The sequence below is a fragment of the Aphelocoma coerulescens genome, chromosome 1A (assembly GCF_041296385.1).
Source record: "Aphelocoma coerulescens isolate FSJ_1873_10779 chromosome 1A, UR_Acoe_1.0, whole genome shotgun sequence".
In the NCBI taxonomy this organism is placed as follows: domain Eukaryota; kingdom Metazoa; phylum Chordata; class Aves; order Passeriformes; family Corvidae; genus Aphelocoma; species Aphelocoma coerulescens.
In genome coordinates, this window is record NC_091014.1 from 60,881,404 (window position 1) to 60,901,671 (window position 20,268).

Sequence of the window (20,268 nt, forward strand, 5' to 3'; positions counted from 1 at the left end):
TCCTGTACAGTGGAAGGCTACTGGAAATAAAGTCAATACTTACCCTCTGAGAATATGGCATTCCAGCATAATCTCTACCAGGAAATTGTAGCTGGCCATAGTTGCCATTAGCTAATGAAGGTGAACCTCTGTAAGCATCAAAACCTGTTCAAATAGAGTTGATTATTCAGTATCATTGTTTGATTTACATTACAAGTCCAGAATATAACTATAACTTTTTTGGCAATTATGTACATTAAGTTATGCAGTAACACAGCTATTCTTAAATTTGGAATTAAATAGGGGCCTTGCTACTCCTATAACAAAGGTATTTCATTAGCTACTCATAACTTACACACTGGCTATCTCAAAATTGCATGTTTAAAAATATTAACATCAGACCCTATCCATTGCCTGTGATACTAATGGGATGTCCCAGAACAGCTGAAAAGCTTGCTAAATCCAGAAATGGGATTTAAGGTAGAATTAAGAAACATTTTCTTTTGCTGTTACATACACTGAGCTATTACTGTTATACATTTAGGTGCTACTATAATTTTTGCCTCTTTAGCTATTAACTTACTAACTTAAGCTATAATTTAACTACCAAAGCAGAGCTGCAAGCAATTCCATACCAGACACCACCAAACCCTGGACTGCTGTTAAGTCAGAACTATAAAACTCATCATCTGCTACATGTTCCTACAAGGTACTGAGCGGGCTCAGCCCAACAACTGAAGCACCTATCACAGACCAAATGCCCTTCCACTTCAAAGGGGAATAGGCCACAACCTGCAGCTGGTAGCTACCAACAACCTTAATTTAGTAACTGCTTAAAGTCAGCTGAAACTCTATAGTACTTCAGCTAGCAGCAAAAGAATAACTGGTCTGCAGAGACCAAATAAGCCTCCTCTTAAAAAACTCTTCAGTTTGTAATTCATCTAGAAGGGCTCTTCACTATTGGGAACCTCTCCCCCATCTTGGTTTCTGCTGGTAATATTAAAGTGAGCAGTGCTAAGCAAAAAATATCTTATTTTGGGCAAACACTGCAAGTGATATCTGAAAAGAAAGATGCCTGCCCAGTTGGTCAGCAAGATGCCAGGAGAAAGAATTAAGTGGGTAAAAAGTTCAGAACAGCAAGTGAAATTGCCAACAGAAAAGTCCATATGAGTAACCTAATAACCTGTTACTGGAAGTTCCTATCTTCATGTTTAGGGAAGCTATGAAATTGCTCTGCCATTTGGCTTGACATCTCAAGTACAGGGACCACAAATAAAAGTCAGAATGAACTTCCTTAAATTCTACAACAGAGGGCCCCGTTCTCTACACATTGCCCTTACAGCCTTGTTTTGAAATGTTTCATATATATAGAACATGGATTTAATACTGTGTTGTGTTAAATCACATTGTAGTGGTAGTACATTAGATCTTTTTTAGGATGATAGTAAATACAGACATACCTTTGTACCCACCAGGGGAGCGATACGAGTTAGCCAGCGACCTTCCACCTCTAGCAGATCCTCTGACAGACCCACGACTGTTGAGATAAGGCTGAGGGGGTCTGGGAATAACATTAGCCTGTGCTGGATAAAAGGCAAGGCTACCATTGCTAACAGGAACAGCTCCATCAGGTTGATAGTTCACTGCTCAAAAACAGAAGGCACAGATGAATTCAAAGCTTTTTATAACTGCAGTAAGTTACCATGCATAGAAGCAAGGGCAGCATTAGGACATTCAGAGACCAATTAAGCTGCTCTGAATATTCTGTTCTTCTGTCCCTTTATTACTTCATTTAAGTGATTGCATCCTTCCCTTTGTTTTGTAAACTGTAATGCTTGTTAAAGTCTACTGTGGACAGCTCAGGCTCTCAGTGTAAGTCCCTAATGCATTCAACAAGAGCCAGTAGCATAGGTGAGAACAAGCTTGCCAGCAGCATGAAAAAACCCAATCTAGGTTAAAATCAAGTAACATTTGATTAAGAATTTTCACTGATAAACTAGGTCACCTCAGTACTGACATCCCTTGAAATAGTGAGACAAACTCCACCACAGCTAGATAGCAATGATGGCTATGGAAAGCAGATATTTGGGTTCAGTCTCTTCAAAAGGCATTCCTACCACATATTAGGCAGTTCAACTCCAAGCAAAATGTATTAAAGAATGCTTTTCACTCACAGGGGTGAGTGAGTGGTTAGCTTTAAATACAAACCTTGCAACCATGAATGTACTTCCACAAGACCATGCTTTATTTCAATCCAAAAAGCTTAAAATTGATCCAAAACAACAGTATAAACCCCGATGTGAAGTCTGTGCAGAGTCACTGCACAAACAAGGCTAATCAAAAAATTACAATTTTCTGTAAAAAAGTACAGAATGCTTAGAATGCTTATCACCTGTAGTCTCAGAGATGAGAAGGAATATTGAAGCTAAACATGCTTTCCTGACTGCTACTCTTACACTGTTCTTTTGAGTTCTTAATGTCTCATTCACTTCACACACTATCAGTCTGTTTCTAGCCTAAGACCTATGAAAAATCACTCTGGCAGAAAAACAGCAGTTTTAAATGACCTTGAGCCATTTCATTAGACAGCGTTATGAATACAGATCCCTAGCTGTCACTTTCTTTCATCCTAAGACCTCAAGATATTTAGGGGCCAGTTTCGTGTCAAATTTAGTGCCAGCTATACAAATCCACCTGGTGCACTACCTGAATGTCAAGTAGGTCAGGTTTGTGTTGAATGCAACAGCTCAAGACCACTTACTAGTTCGGTATTTCTCAGGTCAGATTGAAAACTTATCCCAGCTTTCTTACTTAGCATTCAGCAGCTCCCAGCACTGACAGCCCTATTACCAGAGACCAGATTAATGGTTCCAAATAAGAGTATTTCATCATTGCTGCTATTCCAAGCAAATGATTGTTTGACTGGCAAGTATCACCACATACTTGAATTTCTCACCTACTGGTGAGAAATTCAGGCATGTAAGTGACAACAGTCTGTTCATCTAATATAGAAACAAGTTTGAACCAGCCTTTCATCCTGCTAGCAGTTTTGAAATTAAGTTTACATACCATCAACTACATTAGAATTGATGTATGCCTAATGTTAGACATTTATGTAGCACCTGTTAAGAATTTCACTGGGTTAGAAGAACTCAACAGCACATGATAATGAATTTAAATACTAATATAAACAGAACATATTTAAAGACTACTTGAAATACAGATCCAAGTGCAGTTCTCACCTGAAGACAGAGATTCTTGTGAAAGAGAGGTTTGTTCTGCAACATGAGAAGATTGCAACTGGCATTGAGGAGGAGTCTGTGTACTTGCTGTGGAGAAACTCTGGTTATATCCTGCTGAATATGAAGAATCCTCTTTAATTTCCTGGTCTTTACGTGGAGGCAGTGGTGCATTCACTTTAAATACCTACAACATATTTGAAAACAAGTGCTTAACACTACCAGCTAAAGTCTCTACCTCTGCCACCACCCTGCTAGGCTGTGGTTTAAATCCATATGCTTTTTAACATTTCTAGAACACCAACTGTTTCTTAGAAAGAATCAAGAACACCATACATCAACCCATCCTTTTCTCTCTCAGTATACTTACAGAACACACTCCTGTTTATGTAGCTAGTACCCAAGGAACAGCTTGATTGACCATAGCTACTGTAATCTATCAGCAGAGCTACTGTACTCTTATCAGCAGAACAATTACCATACAACAAACTATTTTCCTTCTATGGGAAATCCACTGTGAAATCCACTGACTACCTGTCCTACAGCTCAACCTGAAGCTGGGACAGCTTACATTGAGATGAGATATTCCCATTTAGGAACAACCTGGGTGTTTATATGTGTCTTGGAACCTGACATAACACTGCTATCCACTCAGACACCATATTAGACATCATTTACCCCTTCAGTAAAGTCAGCTTCATCTTTTCTACTCATTTAAAATTCCCCAAGAGTAAACACTTAACCTACGTGAGCCTTGTCATTCAACTGTTATAGTCTGGGCAATACAGTGATGAGCAGATATTACTGTTAGTTAAATCTAATCAACCAGACTCCAGTCACTCCAGTGACTGTATTGCTTTATAGCCAATAACACAATCACCAGACATAATGCTGTTAAAAGTGACAACTAATATCAACATCAAATAGGCAAAGTTTATTTTGATTAAAAGGATCTAAATTTCACATAAAGAACTGTCAGCACTACTGGTACTGAGTCTACACATTTATCTGACCACTTTCCAAGACTATAAACTCTCTGAAGACAGACTTGGGCAAAAGGCACAGCTACATGATGCAAGAAACAGCTTCACAGCTTGACAATTCTTCCCATTTGCTGATGCCCTTTAATTAAAAAACAAGAAATGAATACTTTTTCCAGGGTCAAGAAACCCAGTATTGCCTCTAAGAGGCAGCATGGAAATGCCTCATGATATTGAAGTGTTGAGCATAAATTTTGAACCATTGTAAAATAAAACAGGCTTTGTTATTTTTGGTGTTTTGTTGTTTTTTTTTTTTTAATTTTGATCACTTCATCTGGTAAATAAAGTGATCCAAAGCTAATCCTTTCTCTAAAAGAAATTTGAGAATGTAGAGCAGTCAGACTGTCAACACCTGCATGCTGAAGTATTTGTAGCAAGTGGTCTGCTTTTTCCTACAGTGAGGGTTACAGGTGGAATTCAAATCAAGGACTAGGGCTACAGGCCAAGTCTGCCTTTAAGCTTCCATAAGCACAAGAGCAGCAATAGGATGTTTGAGGACCTGTAATCAGATACTTCCATTAGTGTCACTGTGATACCACTATTTGGCAAGGAATTATCCTGGCTATCTACTCAAGTCCAATGGCTGTGTTTTCCTGGCAGCAATCAGAATCAAGGCAATGTAGGGAAGAGAACCCTGCACTGCAAAGTTAAAGATTCCTACCACTATAAGAGGAATTAACATCTTCATGACTTAGTGACAGATGTTTGCCAGGTTTACCCAAAAATCCCAAGAGCAATCTTGGACATTTAACATCTCTGAAAACATGGCATTAGTTCAAGTGAACTTTCAGTGGTATTGTTATGATCAAAGCACTCTGAACACAGACAACAAGTTCAGACATAACCAGAATGACTGAGACCAAGACTCTATATTTATACTATGACAGACCCTTACCTTATAGACTGGGTCCCCAAAAGACTCTGGATTCCTCAATCTTAGCATGCTATGACTTCTCCACTTTCAGGAAAAAATCACCACCTAGCCACTTCGCATAACTTAAACATATCTAGCTTAGGAAAAAACCACCTCCCTACCACTTATTTGTAATGTGTATCACAATTCTGTGCCTCTGAGGTAGGTTCTACTTGAACCTCTTCTACAAATACAGAAAACCAAGCAGAAAAAGTCAATGCAGTGATTTTACTACAGACCACAGCAGGATGTCACAGATGTTTTAGTTGTTGACTCCTGTGATTTGAAAGGCTATTAGCTACCTTCTTCCACCAGCTCCTACCACATATGTCCCCATACTGCAAGACAGAGATTATCCAGCAAGTTGTGAATTGCACTGGTACTTCTGTTAAAATGGAGAATGCCTTTGGAGAATCTAAAGCTTGCTTTTGAGGCAAACATTAAATGAATGTTTGTATCATCTTCTGAAGAATGTACCAGAGGAGTAAACAATGTTACCTTCTCCGCAGTTGACCTTAATGAAATGGAGAGCCTTCCTCTGAACCTCTCTAAGCCTACACTGCAGATTACCAGGAAGTAACAATGTTTGGTACTATTTTTTGAGGCCATACACCATTACTGATGCTCCTGTATTTGCAGCAAACATCTCAGACTGTTTGGTTTATTTCCTGGATATGTACACTGACTGCTTGTTAACAACATAGGATAATGAGCAACACCAGTCTTACCAAAAAGACATTTTCCATAATTCCATTGGACTGAGTTTTACTCCACTGAAATAAACACTATAAAAAGCAGCAAGACAAACTCAGGCTTCTGAAAGCCTTTTGTCCTAACAGCTGTATACTTCAGGATTCCTGTTCTCCAGTGAAGTCTGTTGTATTTGAAATCTTTTCCCAAGAAAACTGTAAAATCAAACCTTACTTTAAGGCATAGCTATAAATCTGTTGATTTCAGGCCTGACTTCTCCCTCTTAGTTCCTTGAGGCTACTAAGATATCCTAGTATTAGTTTTTGGGACTATATAGAGCAAAACCAGGATCTTTGTTCTTAGCTGATCTAAGTTCTGAAGGCATTAGCAAACCACAGGACTAATCTAGGTTTTATTGTTAAAACAAAATGATCCCTCAAGTTTGGCTCTATTCCAAGAGGAGCCAGTTCCTCAGTGCTAGTCCCAAGTTACATCACTGTCAATTCTTTCTGTGTGTTGCATACTTACAGTCTGCATAGCCTGAAAGGGAGCTGCTGTTATTGTGACAGAGCTGCTGCTTGCTGGAGGAGACTGAAAGCTTTGCGCTGGTGGCACTGATGGCATGGGGGTGCTTGAAGTAGGCAATGGTGACTGTGGCTCACTTGGGAGGGGAATAGTTGCCTGGGGGAAGAACAAATGTAATGAAAGGTCACTTGATAATTATCAGGCAGTAACAGAAGCAGTTAATTTGTTCTAAAGCCTAGCCTGACAGAAGTCAGCAGTTTCTACAGGATGACATTTGGACATAGTAGAGCTACAAAATAGCTTTTGCTTACAATTTCAAATCTTGCTGTGCATCCTCAGCAAACAGTACTTCTATTGCAGTCTCTGCTGATTGAGTGAAATGTGCCTATGAGCTACTATACATACCATTCTTTGGGATAATATCACAATAAAGAGACATTAGGTATTTTTCCCTACCACTAAGGACACACAGCACGCTTTCTGTTCCATTTATTAATAGAAGATTCTTTGGCTGATATTAAAAATTACTTCTCTTTTCTGGAGGAACTTAGGAAATTTAGAGGGTCTGATTTTTTTCCCTTTCCAACTTAATTATGTTTCAGATTAGAAACAATGCTGAGTTGTCCAGACAAAGTATTAACCAGCATTAGGCCTCAGCTGTGCAGATGGCAAAATAAAATGTTGATTTAGAACACCAATATTTTTAGGAATCAGGAGTCAAAAGGACCACATCTAGAGCCTTACCATTTCAGCAACTTAAATATTTACCTTACTTCTGATAGCTCACCTGGGAAATTTCAATCTTTTTAGGTATCAGTGGCTCAGAAATACGTGAACTTGTCTGATATAGAGGCTGGGAAGTGTATTTCTCATTCTCTTGAGAAAGTGATGTTGCTGCCTAGAAGAAGCAATAACGCACCTGCTATTACAAGTAGTACTACAGAGTTCTGGTAAAGCTATGAAACACCAGTGGAAGAGTTGAAACAAATAGATTTTGAAAGACCAGCACAAACATTAAGTCCAAAGCCAAAGTACTAAACAGTCATCTTAACCAAAGCTTCAAGTAATTACCTTTAGAGATTCAAATTTAGATTACTCTTCTTACACAACTGGTTGTACAACTAGCCCTGCAAAGTCAGATCATTTTAAGAACAGTAGATTACTGTAAGCACTTACAGTGAAGCCTGCAACACACACCTGCCTCACTGAATCAAATGGAAAGATATGCTGAGCTTCCGGTAAGCTCTGTCAAAGAAGGCTTTGCAAAGCCTGCATGTTCTGTAGTTAGCTCACACTTGTAAAGTTTAGGAGTCACTTAATACTTAAATACAGAGCCTAGGGCTAAAGACTACCAGTCCTGTGCTAACCACATACACATCCCAGTGCCTCAGACAGCACTGGGATGTACTTGCATACCAGGAGGAGCACTGTCACCATGGTGTGTATTCCCTGGTTGTGCTGAACAAAAACTTATCTGCTGCTTTCCCTGGAAAGAAAGACCCACTAGACTTCAAGCTGAAGGGACTAGAGATAGGCTGGGCACAAGCAACCCAAATTCCAAACAATAAGTTTGCAAGAAATCTCAGAACATTCTACTAAATCAGATGTTCTACTTTATAGCACAGCACAAGCCTTCTGGATGCATATTGAACAGCAAAATCATGGAATTCTTGTCAGCACAAGGAGTCTCATGGCACTGTAGAAGTGAGAGAAGGTGTCAAGAATTGGGACAAAACTGCTGATTCAAGAGGTAGTAAGACTAATAGCCCTGTCAGAGCATTATATTCAGCTATATAGTATATTGAGAAATAAAGTAAGTACTACATATGCAGTATGCTGGTAACATGTACATCAGCAAAAAAAATGTAAAAAGAACATTTCCCATTATGATCTACATACTCTGAATTATAGAGTCCAACAGGAAAGAGCCAGATGTGTTCTTGAACACAGCAATACAACTCACAAGAGATCTTTAAGACGGTGATCTGCATAAATTGAAACTTCTCAGCTCTAAACACTATATGAATGTTATTTGAAGATTTAACTGCACATAAATGCAATTAAGCAAGCAAAGTTTTAGGTCTTAGCTGAACATAAGGAAGTCAGATTCCCAGTATTTTTTCAGTTAGTGCTTGAGAGAACATCTCAGTCTTCAGGTTACACACAGGTTCTGCTGTTTCATGACAATACCCATCCCAAATTTATGCAACCTTTGTCATCATTAGAGGGAATATTCTACACTGCAACCAAAGCAAATATTTATGCTGCTCCCATGTTCCCACAAGAATCTGCATCACACTTTTTAGTGAGCATTTTTCATCCCACACCCTTCCTGTGTCAAGAAGCAGACTGTTCACTTTGCATTCATGCAGTACTAGCAAGACTTTTCCACCCATCTTTAAGTATTCCAGATTGCAGGCTACACTACTGCTGCCACTTGCAGTCTGTCCCTGTATGTTGTTCAAGTACAGCTACTCAGGAGGGCCCCAGCTCAGCTTTCTGTTAGGGCTGGCTGTCACACAGATCTGAATGCCAGTGAACCCCAGGGTATGGTACCTGTGGTGTCACCAAGTCCTCAGTTTCAGAGCCAGAAAGAGCGTGATCAGCAGATGCTAGGGAAGTGTTTGAACCATGCAGTGCCATGGATGAAGCAGCAGGCTTGCAAGGAGAGAAGACAGAGATAAGGTTTCGAAAATATCGAATGTAAATGTTTGGTTTCACTAAGACTCACACCCTCAGCACGTCCAAGTAAACCTCACAATAAGGCAGGGACCAAAGTTTTTTGACCAGTTAGTTTTTTAGGAATTCTCGTTAGGGAATTCTCGTTAGTGGCAAGGAAACATTTAAAAGCAAAAGTCACAAGACATGCAAGCACAGTGAGTCAATTTAAGGTTCATTTAACCACAATTATCAAATCTTGAGACAGTCTTTGGTGTAAGGATCTTGAAAATGGAAACATGCACTGCCTAGGAAAGAAACTAGCTGTTCTTCTGCACACAACTACTAGCTATGACCTAAATCTATAGGTAAAATATGCAAGCTATTTCAGCATGTCTTCAACATACTTCAAGAATTTTCAAGCATTTATTGCCCCTTTTCAACCAGAAGAGCAGCCAGCTTTGTCAGCATTTGAGTGATCTTAGACTCACAAGCTATTACCTTGTATGAAATACAAAGCAACTGACACGAAATACAACTCAAGTATAAGTCCATGCTGGTAAAGAACTTCTATCTGCCTCTTCAGGGCAGCCCTAACTTCAACTTACCTGAAGGGGCTGTTGAAGAAAATCACTCTGACTTGGCAGTTTCTGCTCTTTTGAAGCTGTAAAAGTAGAATGCATTAAGCAACATTTACTTTTAAATTCAAACACTACATATAGTTTCAGTATGCAGTTCTACTATTTTAAAATATTTGGTATGTGAAGATGCAAACTATTTTTATCACGTGGACTGCAAATATTTAAACCTAGCATCAGCGAACTACACCCAATTGAAAACTTCAGGTTTTTGCCAGAAGAGGACAGGTATTCAATGATAAAAATATTTTTACCACAGAAGAGATACCCACTTTCCAGATTAAGAAAAAAATTAATAAACTGGGTAATTGAGATCTACAGCCCAAGATCCACTCAGTCTTTTAGCATGGTCTATTCTTTATAATTAAATAAGCTGTCTTCACCGGGCCTACTGATCTACAGCCCAAGTAAACCCTGTTAGTGCTTGCAAAATTTTACATACCATTTACACTTATAGTATCACCTACCTACAGGACTACTTGCTGGAGTAACTGAAGGAGGTTGGGATGAACCAATGGCACTTGGTGAAGCTTTATCAAAATCCAGAATGGACTCCTTTCAAAAAAAAGATCACCATTGGGTAGAAAAAAGAATTAAAGTCTAGATACAAATGAAACATTCTCACTTGACAAGAGCTGCTGTTAGCTAATTAGAGCTAAATTCATTCATTCAGTGCCAACACAAATTGTCAGCACTGTTCTCCCTAACCCAGTAGGACCTGGAGCTTTGTGCTACAACAGCACAGAAAAACATACTTGCATGAAGTTGTAAGTCCCTTGTATCTGAGTCATCAGATCCTGAAGTTTTTCCCTTCTCAATACTGGATCTTTTGGAAGAGTTGAAGTAGAGCAAAATTCTGCAGCTGGCTGATGTACAGGTTTAGGCACCTAATAAGGAGAAATTATATTAAATCTAATACTGGAAGCAGGACAAGCTCCCTTATCCAATATATTTCCAGAGCAACCAAGAGGTGTCAGATACTGTGGGCCAAGGAATTCTGTGCTGTTATTTATATTTCTTGAATCAAGCTTTCACTTTATCAGAAAAAAGTCATCTTCCTGTTGCTACAACTAGTTAAGCCACAGATTTTATAGAATGGTTTGGGTTGGAAGAGAGCTTGAAGATTATCTAGTTCCAACCCCCCTGCCATGGGCAGGAACACCTTTCACTAGATTAATTCAGTTTCCTATAGTCTAATGTAAAGTTGCCTGCATCTAGTGCAAAATTAGGCACTTCCATCTAAGGAAAGTCACATTTAATTCGAAGGACAGAGCAAGCTTAAAAATCAATGCTGCATCACTCAAGGTTTACTTCCTCCCAAGAGAGCCTACACCAGTAAGTACAGATCTTTTATTAGGATGGCATTTCCAGACATTCTGTAAAAACTGCACCTAAGAGATATATTGCAAGCAAGTAACTCAGGATGAGACCAAAGTGTTTCTACTAAAAAGCCAGATAATCTCAATGCACCAGCTCCTGCAGAAAGTATTACATCTAAGTCTGGCATAAATATACCTGTGCTCCTACACAAGAACCTAACATGGACTTTTGCAGGGCTTTATCACTCCTTGAGTATTTCAGCTGGTTCCTTAAGAGTTCATCCCAACTGGTTCTCACTCCACTTTAAAAGAGGGAAATGCTTTGTCAGAGAACAAGTCAGTCTAAGGTAACAGAAAAATTATAATAAGCTCCTTAAGTAGCAGAAGCCCTGTTGTTTAAAGGGTGACAATAATCTTAGACTGTCTAGATAGTCTAACACATCTTTTGAAAGCAGCTCAGAGAAGAGGCAGGCTTGTTAGAAGTATTTTAACCCAATAACTTTTTGTGGTTCTCTAAAGTTTTGCTGTTCTTATGTTTGTCTGTGCAGCTAGAGGGAGGCAAATCCGAAGACATTTTGTTGCATTATTTCAACTAGCCCAAATGTTGAGATAGCAGGAATATGTGAAAGCCTTTATTTTCAACACCTGTGTTTCTAACAAGAGGTTACTACTTCAATATATTGTACAGCCGTGTTAGTGAGTATTTGCATGAAGTCATTGGAAAACATATAGCAGAAGGCTATTTGTGTTATGACAACTGTCACACTAAATCCATAACAAACTGATGAAGTGTTCTTTGTCCACTTTTAGGACAAGCCTAAGAACACTCCTGCATTTCCTTTTCGACAGTTATCTGAAACTAGTCCCTGGCCTTTGCAGAAATTCCAATACCATGCACAGGCAAGAAGCTTACAGCACATGATTAACTTGGGAGGACTCCATCTCTAGTATCTGTGTGGCCCACATGATAGCTGCTTGATCAGCTGTGAGAAGTTTTACTTTATTCTAGAGTTCAAAGAGTGCATCTTTGTACAGCTCTATCTTAATTAGAAATTCTGCTGCACAAGCACTACCTTTGACTACCAGTTAAATACAAATTTATATTGCTATAGCTTCCAATAATGACCAGTAACTAAAGCTTTTAAGGATATTAGTGTAGGAAAAAAGATACAGTTGAATAAAGTTAATCTCAGTGAGTTATAGATTAAGTTACTGGCAATCTGAATCTTTTTGTCCATCACCTTCAGTCCTCACTTGCAAACAGTCTTAATTTTACAGCACTCGCTGTCATAGTAAATCCAGTATGGGTCAAACTGATTCATGCTTTTGTTACCCTCTTCCTCCTCACTACCATTTCTACTAAGACACAAGGACACTACCAAACTGGTTCTGTATGTTTAAAAATGGGTAACAGAAGCCTTTCACCTTTAAGTCACCTAACTAGGTCAAGTCTGGCAGGGTCTAAAGCTCTTAAGGTAGTCCACTAACTACATAAGTGAGACTTGTACATTAAACACAAAAAAAGTTGAAAAAGCCCCAAGAGCACAGAAGCAGAAAAGACTGGTCACTTTTCAAAGTGACATTGCTTCCAAAGATGATAAAATTCCTGTATGCTTCTACAATTTGTCTGAGTTTTTATCTCCTTCCCCAGCTCACACTCTGTGCATTATGTTGGTAGCATTCTTTACTTCAGGAAGTACAAGAATGCAGGTTTACATATATGATATCAGGGCTTTAAACTAGGACTGAAACATTGAGACTTTCCATTCCATAGAAGTTATTTTCTAGTTCATATATATATATATATATATTAAAATACACCAGCCAGAAGCAGCCTCATATTGATTTGCTGCTTTGCTGGTACCTAGGAGTTCAAAACTACAGTACTTAAGTGCGATATAAGATCATATACAGAAAGGTATCAGGAAATTAAAGTATTTCAGTTTTTATACCTTTTTATAAAGAGATGCTTTGAAGAAGAGCAGGTACTTGACATTTAAGATGGTTCTAAACCAAGTTTTCTTTCTAGCCTACTGTTGTTTCTGGTAGTCATTAAAAACTAGCAGCACATTCTGACCTACTAGTCTGGCTCAGATCAAACCTGTACATGCTAAGATCACTTAACACTAACCTGAATGTTGCTTGAACCACTAGTGTTTAACAGCACTGGTAAATTGAGGGTCTAATTTGTCATAAGAAATGTTTCTGAAACCTAGCTTCAACACTACTTATACGTTCAGCAAAAAGTGTCTTGCCTTACATCCAGAGAATTGACTGAAAGTAGAGGTGAAACATCTAGAATTTGTTCTAGGACCCATTAAACCATTGCAAACAAACCAATGACCACTTTGGAATTCAGCTAGTCAGAGTGCCAATATACCAAGGACTCCTGTTAAAGCTGGAATTTTTAGAGACTGAAGGTCTGCTTATAGGCACCACTAACATACCACTTCAACCATCTCATTTACTAGTAAAACTTCATTATTCTGTGAGACAGGACTTCAATGCCTCTTTAGGTTTGTTGGTTATAGAGTACTAAATGAGGTGGAATAGTGATACCTAAGCTGTAATCAGTTATTGCCAGCTGTGCCATGTAGATACACAATTAAAATCTGCTTACTACTCAGAGCAGCATTCACAGCACGTATGAATTAAACAACACACTGGATGATGGCACAAGCCAAACTGTTTTGCTTTCCTTGCCACAAATTCAGCTCTAACCAAGTTTGCTGGTCCACAGGTTGCACAAACATTTAAACAGAGCAACAGTTAAACAGGTCTGCACATCAGCTCACCCTTCTGTCTTAGGCTCAGCTTCTTAGGTATGGCACCTTAAGGTACATAAAGTTAAATAAGCATATTTTAATACCTCAAAACATAGGTTTCTTTAAAGACCTCAGAGCTCTAACAGTTAGTTTCAGCTCAGAGGGCAGCAGCAGTGGCACAAGTCTTTTATCTGACATGCCTATATCCTTGCACAAGAGCACTTATAGATGCTCTCAGAGTTAAACAGATCCAGCTATAGCACTGCATTGCCTCTTTTTTATATAAGCAAGTGCAAGAGAAATCGTTATCTGAAAAGCTTAACATGACTTTAATTGTTCTTTTTATGGACCTCAAGTCAAAGATGTCTTTTTTAAAAAGCTGGTTATGGAAACTAGTTAAGTTGACAGTACACTGTTCTCTACTCTATTGAATATACTTTTGATATTAGGATTTCTCAATAGCTACTAAGCAAAAATAAAGCCAGCTGATGCTTTCCTATGGTCTATGTAAATCCAAGTTTGAATACTATAAAACACTCTTTGTTTACTTAATTCAGCAATCCCCCTTCAGTGACCTCACATTCCAGCATTTAGTTTAATTTTGCCAGTATATGCACACCTGCACACTACTAGGGAGATTCTGAAACCGTTTGCAAGTTTCTCCAGATGACTAGAAACCCTCCTTTTTTACTCACTGCAGCAAAGTTTTCTCAACCACTTAAGCCATCCATCTATCCATCCCATACAAAAACAAGAGGAAGTATCTTCTCATTAGGAAGCATCTTGCATTTAAGGTAATCTGACACCAGAAATTCCAAGGCACCTTACAAGTGCTTAAGACTATTCCAACACCTAGTTTCAGTTACAGGAGTACCGTGCATAGTTGAGTGCACAACACCTATTTGTGCTCAGTTACTTAGTGAGGCAACCAGCTTTTCACCTGTACCACCACCACCAGTGGACACAAGATTCTACACAGCTTAGTGTAAAGATGGATCAAGCTGAAACACCATAATGCCATGCTGTTACCCAGTGCTGCATGTTACATACTCTTTTAATCTCGGGTTCAACCTTCTGTTTGCGGTCTCGCCTCTAGGCACAAGAATAGCCATTTTTCAGTTATGTCAAGTTTACTGACAAGATACAAGCTTAATCATTTGCCATGAGTAATGTGGGACATACTGATTCCTGCTTTCTTGCAGGAAGATAGTAGTGGTGACAACACTGTGCACAAAGAAGTGCTCAATTCCCCATATTTTCTTCCTGAAGTCTACCTTTAGATTAACACTTCTCTTAGTGACACATTTCTTAGTGTCTAAGAGACATAGCAGAGCTCAGTTACCTGTTTAACAGTGATCAGCATCAATGCTACCCAAGCTCAGGTGAGAAAGAAGGTAATGTGCCCAAAGGGTAGCAGCCTGCTCAGCTGTAAGCCATGCAATGGCTTTCATTTTACATTTCTAACACTCTGCTATTGTTAGACTCCCAGGACAGCAGTATGGTTTATGCATTCATCTGGAAATACATATTTAAGCCCCTGTACAGTTGGTATTGCTTGATCTAGACATTAGATCTCTCTTGAATCAGCAGCTATTTTAATCAAAAGCCTAAAAATTACTGAAGTGTTATTTGCATGCAGCCACAAAGTATTTGATCCCTGGATGAGTCATACCTGCTTTGTATTGCTAACAGTGGACAGAGCCAATAGCTACAGATGAACCAAGTTAATTCTTCTGTCTTATGCACAAAGCAGTTATTCAAGGTTCAAACACAGCAATACTGTGCTGATGTAAAAAGCAAAGCAGACCATCTTGCTATTCAAATATGAACTTTATCCACCAGAATTATTTCCCCCAAGAAAGAATGAAATGGGAGTCTAAATATCAGCCTACAAAATTTACCTCATACACCTCTGCTGGGTGTATAGGTGGCTTTATTCCAATACACTAATGTCAAAAGCTTATGACAGATAATACTACATATGCCAACTCACTTCTTTGGGTTCCATATCAAACTTCTTTGGCCCCATCTGTTCCTTTGGCCCCATACTGGCAGCTGCCCAGGACTTCGGAGGGTTCTGTAACTGCGGTGATGACACTTGCTGCTGCCTGTCAGCTTTTTCCCAAGCCTCTCGAGTCTCCTGCTTCTTTTGTTCTGGCTCCTCCCTAACATGTGCAGCCCAAGCCTTCACAGGCTCCTGCTTCTTTTGCTCTGGCTCTTCCCTAACAGGCATTTCCCATGTTTTCATAGGGTCTGGCTTCTTTTGTTCTGGTTGCTCCCTAGTTTGGGTTACCCAAGGTTTTGGAGATTCTTGCTTTTCTTCTGGTTCTTCCTTAACTTTGGTCACCCAAGGTTTTGAGGACTCCTGCTTTTTCTGCTCCTGCTCTTCCCTAACTTTTGTTACCCATGGCTTAGGTGATTCCTGTTTCTTCTGGTCCTGCTCTTCCCTAACCTTTGCTACCCAGGGTTTGGGAGACTCCTGCTCCTCTCGGACACATGCTACCCATGCCTTTGGAGCTTCCAGCTTCTTCTGTTGTTCCTCCTCCCCACGGGTCTCCCAGGGCTTTGCAGACTCACGCTTCTGTTCCTCCTCTTTAACACGAGCTTCCCAAGGCTTTGGAGAATCTGGTCTTTTTAGTTCTTGCTGTCTAACACGAGCTTCCCAAGGCTTTAAGATATCTTGTTTCTGCTTCTGTTCCTGCTCTTCAATATCAACAAGCATCTCCCAGGACTTTGGAGGTTCTTGCTTTCTAGCACACTCGGCTTCCCAAGATCTGGGCTCTTCTGGCTTCTTCTTGACAGAGTATTCTGCCTCAGGCAAATAACGCCTGTTGAGAAACTATATAGACCAAAGAAACTTAATGGCTCCCAAGAATACATTTTGCTACTACAGTTCAGGTCAGTTAAATCAGGTCACCCAGCTACTGAAAACTGCTGACTAAAAGCAGAGCCTAGACAGTCTAAGCACTAGTCATAGAAACTGTGTGGACAGCCATGGCTTTATCCTGCAACACTGCAGACTAGCTTTGCTTGGCATGCCACAGAGAAACAGGGAACAGTGCTGAACAGCACAAGTAAAACCCAACTGAGTGAATCGACTGCCCTTATCCTCAGTGCTACCTGAGGTTCCTAGACAGTGACAATACCATGTTTAACTGTGATTTTTATAAAGGTAGCTCTCCTTCTAAGCACCTACAAAGCTTTGGTACTACATTAGACATTCTACTAAGTGCCCCAAAATATTAGACCCAGAATAACCAAGACCAAGTATATAGACCAAGTATAACCCTCATTCTTAGTGGAGTTTTAATACTAAAATGTCACCAGATTCTCAGATTTAGTACCACTGGACTTCAACTGCAGGCTGCTTAGTGTCAGTAAGTCTGAGAGCTCAATGATGATGTCTTAAGTTTTTCTAAGTTACCACTTTGTCATGAACACGAAATAAATACATGAAGTGAAGAATGTACAAGGCTCACTGGCTGAGATCTTTTTTCTGACTAGACATCAGATGAGAGGTAACAGTGCTACCAGGAAGTTACAAAGACTTGTTCTAGAGTACACCCTCTAGTGGGACACCTTGGAAACAAGGATTCAGCATTTTAAGAACCAGTATTCCCACTTGGAAAAAAGACACCCTTCCCCACCTTTTGAACCAGGTCTAATGATTTCTATGCTACTGACAGTCAAAGCTTGAGTACGGGAGTCTGAAGAGCTGCTGAAACAGGTCTACACAACCTGTGCACACAAGTCTGTCTTGGGTTTCCTACCTTCCTGACAAATCAGAGTAAGACCAGCATCATTCTCAACCCCACCAATATCAAGCCTACTGCAACAAGCTTAGCTTTTATGGAAAGCTTTAGTAGATGTGTATTTTCTCTATTCCACAGTACACAAAAGATCAGTGTTTCCACTCTAAAGGCTGATGCTTTGTTTTATTCAGGAAAGTGCCAGAGCATTAAAGTACTATACTGCTTCATGTAATCCTGCTCCATTTATCCAAAAATATCCCAGATGCCATAAATTCGGGGTTACAAATAGAAATGTAAGCAAGTCTTTAATGCTTCCTACATCCAGCAACACCCAGATTGCTGTTCAGACTCCCTTTTTAAGTTTAAAAAAGGGCTGCAAAAGAGCATTTATGTGTCTGATAAATCACAATACTAAAGGCAAGCAATTAACAGTAGAGTTTCTTACCTCCTGTGGCTGTATTTCAGACTTCATAAGCTCCATAATGGATTCTAGAGAAAGGATGTTAATTTGTTTCAACTGATCAAATGCAGAAAGGCAGATCAAACAGTAGCAACTCTTTATTTTAAATAGTAGTACCGGTTGCTAAACCAGATATTCTGAAAGCTGAGCTTGCCATTCTATTTGTAGACAAGCTTTTACTTTCTGACTAGCTTTTACAGTTGCAGTAGTTTAAACAAGAAACATTTTATAGTCTTCATAATTTTGTTATCCTAATATGTGACATTCCCTACACACCAGACAGTTCCCACATCTTCAACTTGCTCAGAGGGCAATAGCATTGTATTGTTATGAATTAATGTTTTTTTCTACATTATTAGCTAGAATAGGGTTGCAAGCCCTGCAGGTTCCATTTCAGTTACAACCTTGCAAGTAAGCAACAGCACAGCATCAGATTTAGCACCAAGCTATGCACAGTCAGTGCTCAGTTCAAGCCTTTCCCAACACTGATATAAAAATTGAACCCCGAAATATTCCACCTGGTTCTTTGACAGACTCTCCTTTTGACATCTGTCTTGTTTTCTCAGGTTTTCTATTTACTTCTTCCAATTCTTTTACTGGCACAGTGGTGCGAGGAGTCGGAATACTTTCAAAGTAGCCAGAGTCTAGAAGTTTGGATAACAGGTCCTTCATGTGTTTATCTAAAGAGTAAAAGTCCATAAAGTTAAAATAGGAAAACCTGAAATTAAGGGATATTCAAATTACTGATTAAGACTTAGTACTTCCTCCCTTTATATGAACTGCAGTTTCTCGCATCTTATCAAGCTATAGCAATAAAATGTTTTAGTAAAGGAAATTATTTATTAGACTGCTTAATTTAATGCAGTTGAAAACATCTTTGCAATCCCAGGGCAAGACTGCAGCTTCTGTTTAAATGTCCACAAGGTAAACACTGAGCCACCTGGTCTCCCACATGTTTAGAAAGGGCTTTGTTTATCATGTATAAGCTAGCCAGCATTGATACTAAAATTAGGTGAGACTGCAACAGAGGTAAAGCTAAACAGTCACAATGGAATTACTCTACAAGACCCTCTTGCTGGTAACAGGATGGTGTCTCAGAAGGAAAAGTTAAGAACCGTAGAAACAAGCAAGGGAAATGCAAGGGACTGTTCGCAGACTGAACTTACTCCTCTGAAGCTGGAAAAGATTCAAAGCTGACATGGTTGAACAAAAGCTTATCTGTGTACTCTCAGTACTCTGAGAAGCACTGTCCAGTTTGCTCCTCTGTGCAAACAAGAGACAGCAGCTTCGAGAGTAAGACCTCAGAAGAAACAGTGATTCTAGAAATTGTTTCAGAGGAGCTAGAAACAGGGCAGCCTTGAGAACAGGAGGAACATTCAGTGAAAGATCACTCCTACTAGTGACAACCACACAAACAAGAATTGTAGCTAGAATTTAATATGGCTATAAAAAAACCCTGTCTTCTAAGGCAATGAACACTCATAAAACAACCTAACAGCTTTATCTGAAGCCTAGCTTGCATAGAAAGGGATGCAAGACTGACACCAAAGGGACAGATACTAATAAACAATCTATTCATGTCAACAGATACAAGGCTAAGGTTACCAGCCTGCAGCAATCCAAGCTTGCAGCTTGTCCAGAACTACATGGAAAGATTTAACACCTAGTTTTCAGTTCAGCTACCCATATGTGGAAGTTAGACAGGGCACTCTAATGCTCTGGTCTAACAGTTTCAGCACTGTTGTCAGTAACAAAGGAAAGATTCCTGCCACACAGCTGCTACAAGATCAGCATAAACACAACAAGCAAGGGCTGTTTGCAATAGGAAAGACACTACAACTCAATTAAGGACAGTTTCCTCACAAACAAGTTGTAAATAGGAACACAGTCTGTATGTTGGCTTACAACCAGGGATTTTGGAACTATGCCATAGAGTCCCACAGATTTTGGTATGCTTGAAAAGTAAGGACACTTGCATTACATCAAAGAAAGACAGAAAGACTGCACTGTGCATGATGAGAGATCCCAGCAAGTTCCATTAATGACTACCCTTTTCCCTAGTGTGGAATCCTGCACTGTAGGGAGACAACAGGTATGAGTCTAAAATTCCAACAAAGAAAGCAGACTCTTCAATGCTGTGGGACCTTCAGCCCAGGGCCAATGAAGTTTGTAATACATCAGCGTACCCAACTAAGCATTTCATGGCTGGGTACTGTTCTAAGCTTAACCCATTTACACATAACCATACAAAAACCTTCCCATTGTTCTGTGAGGTATTCATGCATCAGGT

The 20,268-nt window shown here is 39.5% G+C and overlaps 1 protein-coding gene across 5 annotated transcripts in view; it reads right to left on the reverse strand.

Annotated features, from left to right (window-relative positions):
* The window catches only part of CAPRIN2 (caprin family member 2), a 33,232-nt gene that overhangs the window by 2,951 nt on the left and 10,013 nt on the right, over window positions 1-20,268 (reverse strand). Inside the window, exons 7-19 of one of the 5 annotated variants that reach the window (XM_069003069.1) lie at window positions 18,497-18,658; window positions 17,964-18,007; window positions 15,760-16,605; window positions 14,817-14,858; window positions 10,438-10,569; window positions 10,150-10,237; window positions 9,653-9,708; window positions 8,943-9,044; window positions 7,174-7,284; window positions 6,390-6,542; window positions 3,222-3,405; window positions 1,440-1,562; window positions 44-144 (exon numbers count right to left, since the gene is read on the reverse strand). In XM_069003069.1, coding sequence (XP_068859170.1) covers window positions 44-144; window positions 1,440-1,562; window positions 3,222-3,405; window positions 6,390-6,542; window positions 7,174-7,284; window positions 8,943-9,044; window positions 9,653-9,708; window positions 10,150-10,237; window positions 10,438-10,569; window positions 14,817-14,858; window positions 15,760-16,605; window positions 17,964-18,007; window positions 18,497-18,658 — 2,144 coding nt within the window. Of the gene's footprint in view, window positions 1-43; window positions 145-1,439; window positions 1,623-3,221; window positions 3,406-6,389; window positions 6,543-7,173; window positions 7,285-8,942; window positions 9,045-9,652; window positions 9,709-10,149; window positions 10,238-10,437; window positions 10,570-14,816; window positions 14,859-15,759; window positions 16,606-17,963; window positions 18,008-18,496; window positions 18,659-20,268 lie in introns of all 5 variants that reach the window. The other 4 variants (XM_069003067.1, XM_069003068.1, XM_069003070.1 and 1 more) reach the window with 4 other exon arrangements.